Raw genomic sequence first — 13,882 nt, 5'->3', positions numbered from 1 at the left:
GTGCTCCGAGGATGAAAGATATTTTTAACGTTGGCTTTGTGCGCTGGATTCATGGAGCTGCGTGATGTCACCACGAGGGCGGAGTGAAGGCAGCAGAAGAAGCAGAGGCTGGATGTGAGCCTCAGTCTCTGCCACCACCATCCTCATCATCACCACCACCATCACCATCACCAGCAGCAGCAGCAGCAGCATCCTGTGAGGCGTGTCCACTGCTCGCAGACAGAGAGGAGGACGCCGGGGGACTCGCAGAGACCCGACCTTTCTTTCTCTTCGCCCCGAACATGGCGTCAAAATGCCCCAAATGCGACAAGACGGTGTATTTCGGTGAGTGCGCGCCCGCTGCAGAGGCCGGTAGCAGAGGCTCGGATTGCTGGAGGGGGGGAGTGATATCATCCGACTCAGCGTCTCCTGAAAACGAACAGATAACGCGTTGTTATTTAAAATCTCCTTCCTATATTATGGATAACGTTTGTTTTTAGCGTTTAAACCAGATTTGTGCCAAAAAAAGGCTTTGATTTTATTTATACATATGGAATATCTTTATTTCTCTTCTAAGGAGGAGCAGTTCTCATTTTGCAAGAACAGCAAACGGTAGATTTAATATATTAATGCAAGAATATTCATTTTATTTTCATTTTATTTATTTATTTTTTTTGTCTTTGAACAGGCAAAACAGGTAGAGTGTTATGGACAAAAATGATCATTTCCACCACAATCAGAGTGGATTTTATGATTTTTATTTCTATTTTCTTGCTTAAATTAAGTATTTCTTGAAAAAAAAAGGTACATTTAAAGACATAGGGAGACATTTTACTGTTGGCTCAGGTGAATGTGGGCAAACGTCTTTAGAATTTCAGTAGTGCAACTTCTTTTTGAACCTTTGTTGATGTAATAACAGAAAGTCAGTCAGATTTCTCCACTTTAGGGACATTTATAGTCATAGCTACTCTGAAAACTGGGTGCAAATCCTTTAAAATGTACTGAAAAAATAGAAGAACCGCAGGTTATTCTTGAGTTATGGGTGCAACAGCGTCTTCTGCTCGTTTCTTGGATCGGAGTTCACTAACATGGCAACGGTTTGCGAGGCTGGAGCAGATGGTCAAAAGATACACATTTCTGGTTGGAAAGGAGGAACACTCCTAATTCTAAACATTTGAAAAAAAGGACATTAACAGATCTTTGGCTGAACGCAAATATGGCAACGCTGACCTTTTGCAGAAGGTGTTTGAAGAGATGATGCAGTGGGTTGTCACAGCGTCTTGGATCGGGGTTTTAACGTACGCGCACGAAATGATTTGCTCGCCTTCCTCTGAATCAAAAAAAAAAAACAGTGGATGCAGTTTATACAGGGCTGTCTCGGAACAACGTGCCGCACATAAACTCACCGCCGAGTGCCGCGGACAGTCAAAGTGACGGTTCGCCTCGGACGCAGCCCAGATCAGGCAGTAATGGCTTCCCTATCTTTGGATTAGATTACAGGGAGCCATTAACACACATGTCTGCTCATAGTAATCAGCTGGGTTGTCTGGTAGCTTCATGAAATATCCCATATCCTGTATGTCCACCTTTAGATGTTGCTAGAATAAGTTTATACAGGTTGATATTTGGATGCTGGACTCTTCTTTACCCTCCATTGAAGATGTATTGTTTTATATTCTGTTTTACATAAAGAAAAATGATGTACCACCTTGTTCTGGAGTGACTTTAGTGGCCATGTATCGGCGTCCCTGCAGCCACACCAGCATATGGCATGGTGCATAATTTATTGACTGCACATTTGTGGTGTGGATGGATCCTCTTTTCCTTTCGCCTTTGTTTCTCTGGAGAACAGCAGCCCAACCACACCCTGCAGCCTCAGCCGAACACGCTGCTCTCCCTTCTCATAACTCTGCGGTAAATCTGATACCCCTTATTAAAAAAAATTTAAAAAAAAGGATTTTAATAGAAATATGTTTCCCCTGAAAGCCTGCGTGGTTATAATGCAGCTCCACAGGGACTGTGTGCAGTAGAAATGCACATAATTTAGAAATGGCACAGTAATAGTGTGTACTTACCAGCTTTCTTACATAAATGTTTTCAGTATTTTTGAACATTGACGTTACATCCAGTATTTCATTCATGCAAAAATACAGAAAAAGAAAAATCTACTGAAATAAATGACCAAAATAAGCACGTTAAACCTCAATAGAAGTACAAGAAGAAGTAAAATACAGGACCAGCTAATGATCTAATGTGATTTACAGCACTGTACTACTCCACCAGTAACGGTGGAGGGTTGTTCCGTCACATATCACAGTGACAGGCCGGCCAGCCGGTGAGTCTAAACAGGAAGTGTCACGTTGTATCAGGCTCAGTGTATCTGCTGGGATATTTCGGGAGGAGGACAAACAGATAGTGAACTTTCTCTCCCTCCCTCTGTCCATCCGTCTGTCCCCTACACAAAAGTCCCTGCAGCTGAGCTTGAACCGAAGGCTTTTTCCTAGGGAGTGTACACAAAATATTTGGATGAGGACCAGACAAGTCGTTTGGCATCGTGTTGAAGGTGGTAGTAATTTTCTGTGCATGTTTTGGCCCAAATTTCTACCGACAATAAAGTTAGATAGATACATAGATACGTTATTAGTATGTTCACTTTGAGAACCATTCCAACATTGACTGCAGCCTTTGATTTGCGTGGGAGTTTCACATTTTCCATGAAAGGAATATTTTGCTGACATTTTGGGGGAATGTGCTCAACTGAGACGCTAATATAAACCCAAGCTCTCAGTGGCTTTATAAAGTTATTTATAAAGACTTAAGCTAGACTGACCCTGTCTTAAAGTGACTACATCCAACTATCAGCCAGTTAGGCTGGGACAAGTAATGGAGCAGTTGTCAATGGCGACTGTCATTCATCATGATGTCACATCCTGTTTTTATAGTGTCAAATAACTCAAACGAACTCTTGAACGTACATCAGCATTATATTAACTACCTAAAATGACAGAAACTATGTTTTAGTTTGACCCAAGTCCTATCCACTAACATAGAGAGGGGTGGGACTTAGAAGACCTATACCATAGCCAGCCACTAGGGGGAGCTCCACATGCTTTGGCTTCATTTTAAAAGGAGCTGTCATGGCGTCCACTTGTTTTACAGTCTATGGGTGGGACTAGTAACGCTGGCCTCAAATGGTCCATTGTTAATGGCGCCCTCTTGTGGTATTCACAGTCTCATGAGAACCGTAGTGGTTGTCAATGCTAACTGTCAATCTTCTTGTTACCCTGTTTTTTTCACAGCATCAAATAACTAAAAGGAAACTTTCCCAAAAAATGGACACTTGGACACACATCAGCATTATATTACTTACCTAAAATGACAGAAACTATCTTTTAGTTTGGGCCAAGTCTCATCCACTAACATGTAGGGGGCGGGGCCTTTACAACCTATATATACATGACCCTATATGTATGACCTATACTGCAGCCAGCCACCAGGGGGAGCTCCACATGTGTTGGCTTTACTTTAGAGGAGTTGTAATGGCATCCACTTTTTTGTTCAGTGCAGACAGAAAATGTCCACCTGCGTGGACATGGGTGTTTACATGGGTGGTGGACATTTTCTGGAAGGTTCAGGAGTTGTGACATATTTTCTCATGTTTTCAGAAATGGTGGAGGGCAAATTAATATATTGCAATTTAGTCACGTAGAGTTTTCTTCTATACAGCCTCATCTTTTCATTATACATTTCCATTTTCCACATTAAGCCCGTTGTTAGCCTTGGTGACTTGTAAACGTTGACAGTTTTAAGCAGTAGGGCTCACTAGTTCCATTTGAAGGCAGCTGCATAGGGTCTTTCACGGTTGTGTGACAACACAATCAAGAAATACTGCAGTACGTTAAACCCAGTAAGATGACAAATGTTCATTTATTTTAGTATAATCCATATAATTGCTGAGCTTGGGAGGTTGACTTTTGGAGCAGCTGACGTTGTAGTTACAGATTTACTTGACATGAACGAGGCATCAGTCTTCTCATTTTAGTGAAGTAATCCTTTAAGATTTGTTTTCAGAGTTAAGATTTAGATTGAATTCTGTGCAAGCTGTCTTGTTTCTGTGGTAGTTACAGCAACAGTTTCCATCTGTGAAGCTGCGGCGATGGAAGAGCAGACAGAAGCTGCACAAAAAAGGTTGAAATGATATGAAATCATCAGTGAGTCATCGCGCTGGCCTTCAGATCGCTGTGGAAAGAATGTGCTCCGGACTGATACCAGCTCTTAAGAGCCCATTAAGCGTCGCCCGTCACTCAGACAGTCGCCACTGTCGCACACCTACACTGTTGTATTTCAGAACGCGCTGGCTGGTATGACTCATATCCAGGTTTTGAAAAAATCAACAAAAAAAAAAAAAACGAATAGCTGCCAACACTAGATCTCTCCCACGCCAGAAAGAATTTTCTAACAGTGCTTTCATAATGATTGCCGGGCTTATATGTGAAGGTTGATTTTGTGGGTAAACTCACATTTTGCATTTGAGACCGGTTCATATAGAGAAAAACATGATTTCACTTGCACATAAAAAGGGTTGTGTCTGAAGGACAGCGTATTTCAAAAAGTTCTCCTTTTGTGCATATCCAAAAAATCTGAAACAAGGGCAGCTGGTGTATTCTGAAGACATTTCATCCAAATGTTGCTGGGGACTTGTGGTTTGGTAGGACACAAATGCAGAGATACACAGGATTAGGTGAAACAATGTTTAGTTAGGCAAGATAAGGTGCTGCAGAGCGAGGCAGGTTAATCAAACCAAAGCTCAGAAAACAAGGGACAATGTTCAGAGAAACATCTAAAATAAGAAAGGTGAGCAAAGGGAAAGGTAGGACTATGTATACACGCTGAGGCTAATGAGGCACAGGTGAGACTACTGAAGGCAGAGCACACAAGGAGAAACCAATCAAGCAATCAAGGAAGGGAAAACTCAGACAGGATGTAAAGCAAGACAAGAAACACCAAAGAAGAAACCTTCAAGCTAGAAACAGATTCAAAGAGTTTATTGTCACGTGCACAGAAACATGTTTCCCTGTACAAATTTTTCTTTTGCCATCCACCCAATGCCTAACAATATAAAAACTCTTAGAAGTAGAGTATGAAAAGATGCATTTAATACAAAATATAAAACAATTAGTGCAAATATCCATGTACAAATGAGAGTGTAAAGAATGAACTGAAATGTAAACAGAAACTACAGTATATGTCATGAAGTAGTCCATAATTCTAGACTCCCGTCAGATGTTTAGGAATCGGGGAAGAAGGACTTCTTCGGTCTTGAGGTCCTGCATGGAGGGTACCCTTGAGGGTAGGACTGTCCATGTTGGGGGTGGGATGGGCCCATAGTGATGGAGGCAGGTCTACTGTGGACTCTATGTTTATAGATACTCTGCAGAGAGGTTCAGTGGTGATCCTCCCAGCAGTCTTCATCACTCACTGCAGGCATTTGTGGTCCATGGCTGTAATACCGCTGTACCACACGGTGATGCAGGAAATGTAAGGAAAACCAAAGAGGATTATAAAAGAACATCTCAATGTTCTAAAGTCATTAAACAGATACTCCTTTAATTTATTCAACAGTGGGGGATATACATTTGAAGCCAGGTACTGGTCCTAGCCATAGACTGTAAAAAAAAGTGGATGCCATGACAGCTTCTCTACAGTGAAACCAAAGCATGTGGAGCTCCCCCTGGTGGCTGTCGGCTGTATAGATCACATAAGCCCCGCCTCCTCCATGTTAGTGGATGGAACTTGGGTCAAACGAAATATCTTTGGGTGTTGCTCATCAGAAACTCATGATGAGGGTCTGTTAAAGACCAGATACTCACCTGTAATTGGAGGAAAATGCTTTAATCCCCCACCACCAGTCTTTTAAAGCTGAAGACTTTTCGATATATCATGACCTGTGTCCTTCTCTGCATGAAATCTGACTCACAAGAACAAAAAAAAAACGCTTCTAATTGAAGATCATCTTTTAATATTTAACCATAATCATCTGGTTGCCCCGGGACTAGAGTCTAAATGTGAGCATGTAGTTCTTTAATTAATACAGATTAATTGAAATGATGATGATGATGGTTTCCGTCTCTTCCACAGCCGAGAAAGTGACCTCTTTAGGGAAAGACTGGCACAAGTTCTGCCTTAAATGTGAGCGCTGCAGCAAGACGCTGAATCCCGGGGGCCACGCTGAGGTAAGAGGACGTGAAGTAGTTTATATATTTTCTTTCCAAGATGACTGTCTGTTTATTAAGATTTATGAGGTACTTCTGCATATTTGTGCTGTAAATATCAAGTGAGGGATTAATGGTTCATGCTTTTTTCTTATCTCAATCTTCCCAACGTAAACTTGACGGGGGGGTCTGCTCAGTGTCCACTAATAGTGATTAATTGCTCATGTAAATAGTAACTTCTTTAGATCCAGAGGTTTTAAGCAAATTGTGTAAGATACTGAGCCGCGAGAGAACTTTCCGTTTTCACTTTTACTTCCACTTTTAGTCAAAGGCCTCAGCAGGAAGTTGTGGTTTTCCTGTGTGGTCGCACTTGTGCTTCCTTTAAAACCATGCATGAACTTTCACTGCAGTGTCTGTTGACCGCAGAGAAAGCTCGAAAACTTCCTCTTCGCGCTAAACTCCAAATTGAACGTTAAAGATAAAAGCTGTTTCTCTGCCTTAAATTAAGGCTCTTATCACTTCATTTGTCTTTGATCATTTCAAACGTTAGTCCAGTTGTCCCCGAGCACCAGGAACGATTATGAAAAATTAGATTTTAATATGTATTCATGCTATTAAGTCACTAATCTGAACATGCAGTGTTTTGATGTGTATTTTTAATTATGAGTCATTTCCACCTACGGCCCTTGAAGATGAGTTTTATGGAAATGTGCATGAAATGATATTGGACGTGTCCTTTCGAACACTTTCTGAGGAAATAAAACACAACTTGGAGCTTCAATTAAGTGTAACTGCTAAAATAAATGAATGTGGATGTCTGAGAACAAGCTGACTCTCTCCAGACATTTATCGACACACAGCTCGGCGCACGAAGTTTAGTGTTTAGTTGAGTTGTGTTTGCATCATTAACAGAGCGAGACTTCCTCCAGTTGAGTTGTACCGTCAGGCCTCCGGCTCATCCGTGTTGTCACGTTCAGTTCAGCGTTGTTGCTGTTATCGGGTTCTTTCTGTGGCTGACGATGTCTTTAAATAGGATATTAATGAGGAAGTAGCACGCTGTGAATCACTGCTGAACTGACAACGGTGCCTTCAGCCTTCTGAAGAGCTCCGCCGATTCAGTCAGTGGTGATGATGATGGTGATGATGCCGCATTCGGTCAGTTCAATGGGGAAATAAAACAGTTTGATAAACATGGTAGAAACACCTCCTCTAAACCTTCCTGACAAGACGGAGTTAATGACGACGTTAATCATCTTTATTTCTAAATCCTACTTGACAAAGACATAAACATTTGCAGAATTTTTAGGAGCAGGCACATGAAACAGAGATAATTAATCATCCTCTCAGTATATACACCGATCAGCCACAACATTAAAACCACTGACAGGAGCAGTAAATAACACTGACCATCTTGTGACTGTTCAATGTTCTGCTGGGAAACTTCTGGACCTGGCATTCATTGGTGTGGATGACATGTAGCACCCACCTAGACCAGACCAGGCACCCCCACCCCATAACAATGACACTTGATGGCAGCAGACACACACACTAAAACACTTTTGGAACAACTGAAAAACAAAAAAACATGAAGAACAGCACAAGGTGTTGACCTGGCCTCCAAATTCACTAGATCCCAAACTGATCAAGTGTCTGTGGGATGATCCACAGAGGCCCCTCCCCTCAAAGGCCCCCCACTAACAACATTCTGTTGCCAGACACCACAGGACACCCTCAGAAGGCCCATGTCTGTTCTCTGATGAGTCACCACAAGGGAGACCTGCACGATATTAGAAAAGTGGTCTTAATGTTACGCCTGATCGGTCTATGTCAGACACAGACTCACATAGTTGGCAAAAAACTTTACACAGAGAGTAATACGATGAAGTAAACAGAGCAGAGCACTTTAAACTGGTTAGAATTGAGAATGTGACAGAGGACGAGTGTTATAAACGGCTAAAACAAGCCCTGATTCATTTTTTATTATTTGGGATTACAGAAACTCCTAAACAGTGAAGACAGAACTATTTTTAATTGCATTTTTCAAGTTTAGTTTCACTTAGAGACTTAGAAATATACCCTCTGGTAACTGCCTCTCTCTCTCTCTCTTTCTCTTACATCGTGCAGCATGATGGGACTCCTTATTGCCACAAGCCCTGCTACGCCGCCCTCTTTGGACCAAAAGGTGCCGTTTCCTTCTGAACCCAAAACAGAACATTTGTAACAGCTGTTTTTTTTTTTTGGCGATCGTGTTCAGGTTTGCACCCGTTTGCTTTCAGGCGTGAACATCGGCGGCGCCGGCTCCTACGTGTACGACGCTCCGGCCAACGAGGCCCCCGCGTCCGTCTCCTTGGAAACAGACGCCAAACCGGAGGGGGAGGTGAAAAAGGCCTCCGCGCGGGGACCAGTGAAGGGTGAGAAATGAGTGGAGCATAAAAAAATTAACCGTCGACGTCCTCTCTGGAAGGATTCAGGTCTATTTCGGGCTCATTTAAATGCAGCGTTTTAATTCAGCCTCACTTTTCCCCAGCTGCAAGCTTCTCGTCCTTCTCCGGAGGACCCGACGTCTGCCCCAGGTGCAACAAGACCGTATACTTTGGTGAGCACCTGTGCACGGTTTTGCATGTCTTGTGAGTGTTGGACCGTGGCTAAGTCGACCGGTTGCCATGGTGACTGTCTCCATGGTGGTCTCTCTCTCTCTCTCCTCTCTCTCTGTGTGCAGCTGAGAAGGTGTCGTCTCTCGGGAAGAACTGGCACCGGCCTTGTCTCCGCTGCGAGAGATGCAGCAAGACTCTGACGGCGGGAGGTCACGCAGAGGTAAGAGGTGTGCAACACTACGGCAAACGGCTGGAATACCTGGAGTCAAGCGTTAAGGTGCAGAAACGTCCAGTCGTTTCATTTAGAAATGTGCGCTACTCATTGAAAGATGAGATGAGAGGTTGTCCTTGCGTAAACTCATTTGTCGCTCAATTTGATGGACAATAAGTGGTAGGGGCTGTTAGTTCAGTATAAGGTGGTAACAGGCGTTCAATCACCCATGTCTGTGAAAGTTCTCAGTCATCCAGGTCATGGTATAGCCAAAAAGTGTTTAAGAAAAAGTCAACTGGACTTGGGAGAGTCGAGAAGACGCTTCATCCGAGCAGCTTCTTCAGTTCAGAGGAGAAGAGATCGGAGATGAAACGTCTTCTCAAAACTCTTCAAGTCAAGTTGCCGTTCAATCACACACTTTAAAAGTGATCATTTAAAAAGCAGAAATTTGTGAATCACGTGTAAATGATGACTTTATGTTGCATGACGAACTGTTCTCTTTGTGTTGCAGCACGACGGACAACCTTACTGCCACAAACCGTGCTACGCCGTTCTGTTCGGACCCAAAGGTATTGAAGCAATGCATCAAACCACCATTTCTCCAAACAACAGTCGATAAAACATCATTTTAGAGCTATAACAACAGGAACAGAGTCTAGGACACTTATATTAGTTGAGTTAATTGCGGAGCTAAACAGCTTCTATTTTGTGAGCTAGAAAGAAACTATCTGAGGAAGTTGGATCCTCTCCTCAATAGCGTCACACAACGCATTTAGCTTGACGGCTCGTAACACCGAGGTCTTGATGTTTTCTATACACTCTAGTCAAGGGAAGCAGTAATGCCTTTCAGCGCTTTGACGACTGTAGCGAGCAAGAGAGCGAATCTTCATATGGAGTTCAGAGCAAAGATCGATGAACATCACATTATTATCGATCTACAGGTGTCTGCAGTTTTGTTTTCCATCGACTTTAAGTGGTCTTTCTTTATGTTGTCTTTAATTTATTCAACTATTAATCTAAAATGATTTTAGTTGCCGTTTAGTTGTGTATGGGCTTCTCCAGAATTTCGGTCGAAACCTTTGCAAAACTCTCAAAAACCTCATTAGATAAATACGGTGCAGGGATTTTGCACAGAGGTTTTGTTTTTATGTTTTTAAAGGGGGCTAGTTGGCATAACTGTTAGGATATCTTGTCCAATTTAAATGGTTTTCAAGAACTACAACATTTATTTCTACATTTGATTTTTGTAGTTTATAGTTTTGTTATGTTCATTTATCAAATCAGTCTCAGATATGTTTTTGGAACTGTATTTTGTGATAAAATCTTACAATATTGCATTTGCATATAACAATCAGAGTTCTAGCATTTTGGTGATTGGTCCCAATTTTTGTGGGAAATCAGAAAATAATCGAGCTGAAAAACTGAAGCGTTCTGTTGTTCAGTTTGATCGAGCTTCTTGGCTACAGGTAGAAAAAGTTTTAATGTAGGTGCTGAGAAGGCGCGCTGCTGCCGCCAGACAGCTCAGGAGCGGAGGATGCATTCTGGAAACATGCAACGACCTAATCACAAGTTTCTATCTAACCTTAACCCAAACAACATCTGGTGGATATGTAATTATAAGTTTATTAATAGCAGCTGCCCTCAGTTTTCCACCGCCTCCATCTGTGCTCTGAAATTGACCTGTTCTGGCACCAAGCTTTGGTCAGGTTTGCAACAGTGAAGGGTATTCGTATCAGTCTGTGGGTAACATTTGTTCAGAGCATAGACTGTATATAAATATGAACAATGCGATGCCACGTCCTTTCCCGCCATCTTGCGACTTTGAAGTCAGAATCTGATCAGTATGGTCCAAGAGTGGATCCACGATATCGATTCCCCGCCCACACTTCCTCTGGACTCACTTGGTTTTCATTGAATTAATACCACACTCTGCTCTACCTCCACAACTTACAAGGAAATGTTTATAAGGATTATACACTGTACTTATTTATTTATTTAGTTTTTCCAACTCTCACGGTTCTACGGGACCACTTCACGGAGCGGTTGGCATGGCAACTTGTAGTCTTCACAATGTCACATCCTGTTTCTATAACGTCAAATAACTAACTAAAACGAAATTTCTCTGGAAAAATGGACACTTGAACATTCATCAACATTATATTAACTATCTAAAATGACAGAAACCATCCTTGAAAAAAAAAATTGACGTGTATTTTAGTGTTTTAATTTGACCCAAGTCCCATCCACTAACATGGAGGGGGTGGAGCTTATGACCTATACTGCAGCCAGCCACTAGGGGGAGCTCTATTTGCTTTGGCTTCACTTTAGAGGAGCTGTTCAGCATCCATTTTTTTATACAGTCTATGGTTGAAACTATGATGAAACCTTTGCAAAAAGAACCAAAACCTTCTTGATAGCTAAATACCAAGCAAAGTATTTTGTTTTTATGCTTTTAAAGGGTGATAGCTGGCATACATTTATAGGATCTCTTGTCCGATTTAAATGCTTTACAAGAGGCATCATGTGAACTGACCCTTTAAAGTTGACGCTCCTCTCTCTCTCAGGTGTGAACACCGGAGGCGTCGGCAGCTACATCTACGACGACCCCGAGGCTGAGGCGCAGCCTTGAGCCAACACTCGGGACAGAGGACAGGGCCCTCTTTGATTCGCCTTCAGTGCTCATTGTGACTAACGACATGTACTGCGCTCACAGGGATGGATGCTTAGACGTTTCTGTTGTATTTGTATATTGTTTATATATCTATTTTTTTGTACGGAAACGAACCTTTAAAAAAAGTCCTCCCGCGTGAGTTTTCAGACTTGCCTTTAAGTTTCCCGGTTCTCTTTGCCAAATAATTATCAGCATCTAACTGTGGTGGATTGAAGCTCCTGTGTTGTTCTGTTTGTTTCACTCTTGATCAGTAGATTTTTGGACATTAGTGCACTTATAACATGTACTGTATGGAGACAAAAGTACCAGCTCACGGGTTTTTAATTTCAGTGTTACTTTGAACGAGTCCTGGTTCTAAAAGGAAGGATGATATCGTCTGTAGTGTAATAACGCACGGTGCATTTTACTGAATGTTAGGAAGGGGAGTTTAGAGTTCACGTTTTATACAATAAAACTGTGTGATAGCAAACCTGTCTTTGTCTTCTGCATACATACTGTGTTATAAAACAGCAAACAGATGCACATGTTAGAATTAGGCTTAGAGATTAGTTCATACATAAGAGGGAAAAAACATTTGTTTGTTTATAAAATAAAATGTTAAAAACAATTGCAAAAATTCAAAATGACCTAAAGTCGTCTAATTATCGTTTTTACCAAAATGCCCATAAATCTAAGTCATAATTATATAAACTGAAGAAAATCTTTGAGTAAGAGAAGCTGAGACCTGATTATTTTATTATTGTGTATTATATTTTTTTGTGATAAATTGCTTTAAACACATGTGACAGCTGGCACAGTCACTTATTAACTGACTAATCTTTGGAGCCACCGCTAAAAACAAAAACTGTGATTTATTATGTGGCATTAAAAGCAAAATGTATCTGCAACACTCCATAAAAGTCTTTGGGAGGGTTAATAATGATCTAATTATATGATCACACGTGCATAAAGTTGCTTTAAAGAATAATTTGGCGGACTTAAATCATAAAAGATGTAATGTTCTCCACCAGAACATTAAGAAGAACAGTGAGGTTAAAGCGTAAAGGAAATAACATTTGAAATAGTTAAAATAAATGAATAATAAAAGTGATTATGTTGATAATTTTACAGAGCAGGGTTGGCGGTCAGGCAAAGATTTCAGTTTCAGTGCAGAGTTGAAGTTAATGACATGACTCATCTGTTTCTTATCACCTGAAAAAACTCTCTAAAGGACATACAGCTGCGCAGTTCTCCAAAAAATCACCACAGAAACATAACAAGCGATAAACCTGCTCTCTGTCAACATAAACTGTCTTCTCTGGGGCTGCGGAACTGTTGTTATTGTTTTGGTTGTTGTTTTGTGAGTGTGTGTCAGTTACAGTTAAGCCCCGCCTCCAACAGGTGTGCCCAAATAAAAACGCAAGACGCCACAGACCGGACGAAGCAGGCCACGCCCCCTTACTGGAAACAGAAACCTAAGAAGAGCGAAACGTCAAGTTAACGAGATTAACACCGACAGTCTGGGGAGGTTACAAATTAAGCGTGTTGACAATGAAAATAAAAGCATCAATATATTATATATAAATATATATATAAATATACATTTTTAAGTTATAATTTTACATCAGTCCTAAAGTTACGGACCAACAAGTGATTTATATGGGAACGTATTTATGAATATTTAAATAATATCTTGTGTCTCTTATTTTCCTCATAGTGTCAATAAGGCGAATAATACTGTATGTTTTATAAAAAAACATACATATAACAATAAACTGTTGAAATACACAACCATCAGCAGTACAGTCCTGATTATTTTATTTCTGGTAGCTACTTTTTTTCTTTTTTTTGCAGGATTTTAATCGCAAGTATTTTTATCCATCTCCAAGAACAACCAAATAAATAATAAAAAGGTAGGTACGTGGCTTAACATTCAAGATAATCAAATAAATAGAGCATAAACGTGTTAAGAAAGTACTAGAAAGCAAGGAATATTAAATACAAACTTGTAAATAAAGGTAACTTTTAGACGATGTAAATGTAGATAAATGTAGAATAAATATTTTACATTATAAACATACATCTCTAATAGCGGAATATGTGAACGGATTATTTATTTTATTTTATTTTATTTCATTATTTACTGAAGTTGCGCAGTTGTGAATTTAGCCGTCTTATTTTGAAAGCCCGATCACCGGAAGTCACGTGTTTGACTCAGGCTAACTAAACTCTGCTG

General features: G+C 40.9%; 1 protein-coding gene across 2 annotated transcripts; it reads left to right on the top strand.

Annotated features, from left to right (window-relative positions):
- Positions 1 to 226: 226 nt before the first annotated feature.
- On the top strand, positions 227 to 12,219 carry LOC311499570 (cysteine-rich protein 2-like). Of its 2 annotated transcripts, XM_084560596.1 has the most exons (8): positions 227 to 324; positions 6,118 to 6,212; positions 8,316 to 8,373; positions 8,468 to 8,602; positions 8,719 to 8,787; positions 8,911 to 9,005; positions 9,508 to 9,565; positions 11,561 to 12,219. In XM_084560596.1, the coding sequence occupies exons 1-8, from the start codon at positions 282 to 284 to the stop codon at positions 11,623 to 11,625; spliced, it is 618 nt and encodes a 205-aa protein (XP_084416722.1). In that variant the 5' UTR covers positions 227 to 281; the 3' UTR covers positions 11,626 to 12,219. The 2 variants fall into 2 exon arrangements, with proteins under 2 accessions (XP_084416722.1, XP_084416721.1); XM_084560595.1 differs by lacking the exons at positions 9,508 to 9,565; positions 11,561 to 12,219 and having other exon boundaries at positions 8,911 to 9,275.
- The last annotated feature ends 1,663 nt before the right edge of the window (positions 12,220 to 13,882 follow it).

The sequence above is a fragment of the Chelon labrosus genome (assembly GCF_963514085.1).
Source record: "Chelon labrosus genome assembly, chromosome: 14".
In the NCBI taxonomy this organism is placed as follows: Eukaryota; Metazoa; Chordata; class Actinopteri; order Mugiliformes; family Mugilidae; genus Chelon; species Chelon labrosus.
This window is presented reverse-complemented; position numbering and strand designations above follow the sequence as displayed.